The sequence below is a fragment of the Pyrgilauda ruficollis genome, unplaced genomic scaffold (genome assembly GCF_017590135.1).
Source record: "Pyrgilauda ruficollis isolate IOZ18807 unplaced genomic scaffold, ASM1759013v1 scaffold1353, whole genome shotgun sequence".
Lineage (NCBI taxonomy): Eukaryota > Metazoa > Chordata > Aves > Passeriformes > Passeridae > Pyrgilauda > Pyrgilauda ruficollis.
The window spans coordinates 1,574-6,007 of record NW_024512022.1 but is presented as its reverse complement, the minus strand read 5'-3'; the positions used below and the strand labels follow the sequence as shown (position 1 = coordinate 6,007).

General features: G+C 58.6%; 1 protein-coding gene across 1 annotated transcript in view; it reads left to right on the top strand.

Annotated features, from left to right (window-relative positions):
* Positions 1-773: 773 nt before the first annotated feature.
* LOC121349214 (calmodulin-regulated spectrin-associated protein 3-like) overlaps positions 774-4,434 on the top strand; it is a gene marked incomplete at both ends in the record, with an annotated part of 4,647 nt that continues 986 nt past the window's right edge. Inside the window, 3 exons of the mRNA XM_041459428.1 lie at positions 774-1,962; positions 3,102-3,371; positions 4,399-4,431. Coding sequence (XP_041315362.1) covers positions 774-1,962; positions 3,102-3,371; positions 4,399-4,431 — 1,492 coding nt within the window. The remainder of the gene's footprint in view (positions 1,963-3,101; positions 3,372-4,398; positions 4,432-4,434) is intronic.

The window sequence follows — 4,434 nt, the reverse complement described above, 5'->3', positions numbered from 1 at the left end:
GGGGGGATTTTGGGCTTTTTTGAGGGAGGAATTTTGGGTTCTTTTGAAGGGTTTTTGGGGTTTTTTAGGGGGGAATTTGGGGTTTTTTTGATGGAAATTTGGGGGTTTTTTGAGGGAGCTTTTGGGGTTTTTTTGAGGGGATTTTGGGGTTTTTTGAGGGGGGATTTTGGGATCTTTTGGGGGATTTTTGGGGTTTTTTAGGAGGGATTTTGGGTTTTTTTTGAGGGAAATTTGGGTTTTTTATAAGGGGATTTTGGGGTTTTTTGAGGGAGGGATTTTGGTGTTTTTTAGGTGAGATTTTGGGTTCTTTTGGGGGGAATTTGGGGTTTTTTTAGGGAGGGATTTGGGCTTTTTTTTTTCAGGGGGATTTTGGGATTTTTGAGAGGGAACTTTGAGATTTGGGAGAAGATTTTGGGGGGGATTTTGGGGTTTGGGGTGGGTTCCAGGTTTTGGGGGGTGAAATTTTGGGTTTCTTTGGGTGAATTTTTGGGATTTTTGGGGTTCCTTAACCCCCTGTGACCCCCCCACAGCTCCCCTGGCTTCAACTTCAGGCACCCCCTGTTGGCAGGGGGGGGGCAACCCCCAGGTAAGACCCCCCCCAAATCTGGGGGGGACCCCAAAATTTTGGGGAGGGGTCCCAGAGGGGAGGATTTGGGGTTCTGGGGGGTCTGGGGAGGGATTTGGGGGGGGATTTTGGGGTTTTTGGGGCATCCTGGGGGAGCAAATTGGGATTTTTGGGGGTGGTCTCAGAGCTGGGGTGGTCATTTGGGCAGGGCCACCCCTGCCACCCCCCCGGGTGTCCCCAACGGTGTCGCCGAGCCCCCCGAGCCCCCCAGCATTGAGGAGGCTCTGCAGATCATCCACAGCTCCGAGCGCCTCCTCCCCGACGGAGCCCCCGACGCTTTTTTCCTCCACTCCCCGGAGCCTCCCCCTCCTCAAAATCCTCTTGGGAACCCCCAAAATCTTTCTGGGAACTCTTCAAATCTTTCTGGGAATTCTCAAAATCCTCCTGGGACCCCCCAAAATCCTCCCCAAAATCCTCTCCAAAATCCAACCCGCCCCATGACCAGCTTTGCCGAGCGTAAAAAGAAACTGGAGGAAGCCACCAGTGGCGCCCCAGCAAATCCTCCTGGGGGTCTCGGCGTTAATTTGGGGGGGGTCTCCACCACTCCTGGGGGTCCCCCAGAAGCGGGCGGGGGTCTCAGCGCCGAGATGTCGCAGCTGGGAGCTCGTTTGGAGGAGAAACGCCGCGCCATCGAGGCTCAAAAAAAACGAATCGAGGCCATTTTCGCCAAGCACCGCCAGCGCCTGGGGCAAAACGCTTTGCAGCGCCTCCGCCACGATGAGGAGGGGGCTTCTCCCGCCCCTCCCGAGGAGGAATTGAGTCTGGGGGCTTCTCAAAAACCTCCTCAAGCCCCTCCCGGGCAGTACGAAGCAGCCGTGGCCAGGCTGAGCGCGGCGCTGAGCTCGCTGCAGCTGGACATGCAACGCTTGACGCAGCAACAGGAGCGGCTCCTGCTGGAGCAGAGACCCCACGGAGCCCCCCAAGCTTGGGTGATCCCCCTCCCCAAATCCGCCAAGACCCCCTCGGCACCCCCAAAAAACACCCCGGGCTCTCCAGCGCCCGCCCGCAGAGGAGGAGGAGGAGGAGGAGGAGGAAGCAACAACAACAACGCGGGAAATTCCACACCAGCACCAGCGGGAGGAGGAGCCGCCGCTTCTGTCGCGATATCAGCGGGCGGAGTCGCGACTGGGGGGTCTCGGAAGCCCCCTCCCCGCAGCCCGAGGAGACCCCGGCCCGCGGAGCTGCGGCTGCCGCCCCTGACGCGGGTGCTGACCCCTCCCCACGACGTGGACACGCTGCCGCACCTGCGGCGCTTCTCGCCCAGCCAGGTGCCCGTGCAGACCCGCAGCTCGCTGCGCTTCGCCGACGGCCAGGAGGAGCGGGACGAGGACGAGGAGGTGAGATTTGGGGAGATTTGGGGGAAATTCGGGTCAGATTTGGGGAGATTCGGGTCAGGTTTGGGGAAATTCGGGTCAGATTTTGAGAAATTTGGGGAAATTCGGGTCAGATTTGGGGAAATTTGGGTCAAGGAGCGGGACGAGGACGAGGAGGTGAGATTTGGGGAGATTTGGGGGAAATTCGGGTCAGATTTGGGGAGATTCGGGTCAGGTTTGGGGAAATTCGGGTCAGATTTTGAGAAATTTGGGGAAATTCAGGTCAGATTTGGGGAAATTTATGGAAATTCGGGTCAATTTTGGGGTCAGATTTGGGTAAATTCAGGTCAGATTCAGACCCGCAGCTCGCTGCGCTTCGCCGGCAGCCAGGAGGAGCGGGATGAGGAGGAGGAGGTGAGATTTGGGGAAATTTGGGGAAATTCGGGTCAGATTTGGGGAAATTCGGGTCAGATTTGGGGGAATTTGGGGAAATTCGGGTCAGATTTGGGTCAGAGTCAGACCCGCAGCTCGCTGCGCTTCGCCGACGGCCAGGAGGAGCGGGACGAGGACGAGGAGGTGAGATTTGGGGAGATTTGGGTCAGATTTGGGGAGATTTGGGTCATATTTGGGAGAATTTGGGGGAATTCGGGTCAGATTTGGGGGAATTTGGGTCAGATTTGGGCTGATTTTGGTGGGATTTGGGGAGATTTCAGTAGGGTTTGGACTATTTCTGTCAGATTTGGGCAGATTTGAGCCAATTTCACTCACATTTGGCTGATTTCACTCAAATTCACCTCAAATTTCCCCATCTTGACTCCAATCCCAGCCGATCTCTCCCCAATCCCCGCTCACATTTTCCACGAGAGCCTTCCATGAACCCTTGGTGCCACCTTAGTGCCACTCTGGTGCCACTTTGGTGCCACTTTGGAGCCACTTTAGTGCCACTTTGGAGCCACTTTGGTGCCACTTTGCTGCCACTTTGGTGCCACTTTGGAGCCCCTTTGGTGCCACTTTAGCGACATTTTGCTGCCACTTTGGTGCCACTTTGGAGCCACTTTGGTGCCACTTTGGTGCCACTTTGGTGCCACTCTGGTGCCACTTTAGTGCCACTTTGGAGCCACTTTGGTGCCATTCTGAGTGTCCCTCCTCCCCTCCCCTTTCAGAGACCCCCGCCCGCCCCGGTGCCCCCCGAGTCCCCCCCGGTGCCCGGCAAGGGGACCCTGCGTGCCAGGGCCTGCGGGGATGGCACCAGCGACGTGTCCCTGTCCCCTGGGGACAAGGGGACAGCCGGGGGACACCGGGACGAGGACGAGGAGGACGAGGAGGAGGAGGACGAGGAGGAGGAGGAGGAAGGAGAAGGGGACTCGCTGGAGGGGTCCCCCACTGAGGGGGGCAGCGGGGGGACCCGCGCCAGCGTCGGCTTCTTCTGTAAGGTACGGGGACACTGGGGACATTTGGGGACATCGGGGACATTTGGGGGGCACTCAGGGGACATCGGGGACATTGGGGACACTCAGGGGACATCAGGGACACTCATGGGACATCAGGGACATTGGGGACATTTGGGGACATTGGGGACATTTGGGGACATCGGGGACGCTCACGGGACATCGGGGACACTCAGGGGACATTTGGGGACATTGGGGACACCCAGGAGACTTCGGGGACACTCAGGGGACATTGGGGACACTGGGGACATCGGGGACATTGAGGACACCCAGGGGACATCAGGAACACTCAGGGGACATCAGGGACACTCAGGGGACACCCAGGGGACATTGGAGACATTGGGGATACTCAGGGGACATCGGGGACACCCAGGGGACATTGGGGACACTGGGGACACCCAGGGGACATCGGGGACACCCAGGGGACATCGGGGACACTCAGGGGACTTTGGGGACATCGGGGACACTCAGGGGACACCCAGGGGACCTTGGAGACACTCAGGGGACCTTGGGGACCACTGGGGACATCGGGGACACCCAGGGGACATTGGGGACACTGGGGACACCCAGAGGACACGCAGGGGACCTTGGGGACACCCAGGGGACATTGGGGACATCGGGGACACCCAGGGGATATCGGGGACACTCAGGGGACTTTGGGGACATCTGGGGACACTCAGGGGACATTGGGGATACTGGGGATACTGGGGGTGTTGGGAACATTTGGGAATGTTGGGGACATTTGGGACATCTGGGGACATTGGGGACACTGGGGGATTGGGACAGCAGGGACACTGGGGGCATTTGGGGACATTTGGGGACATTGGGGGCATTTGGGGACATTTGGGGATGTTGGGACATTGGGGACATTTGGGGACATTTTGGGACATTGGGGACATTTGGGGACACTGTGGGCAATGGGATTGTTGGGGACATTTGGGGACATTTAGGGACGTTGTTCCCATGTCCCTGTCCCCCTGTCCCCATGTCCCTGTCGCTGTCGCTGTCGCAGCTGGATGACACCGACCCCTCCCCCCCCCGCCGCGCC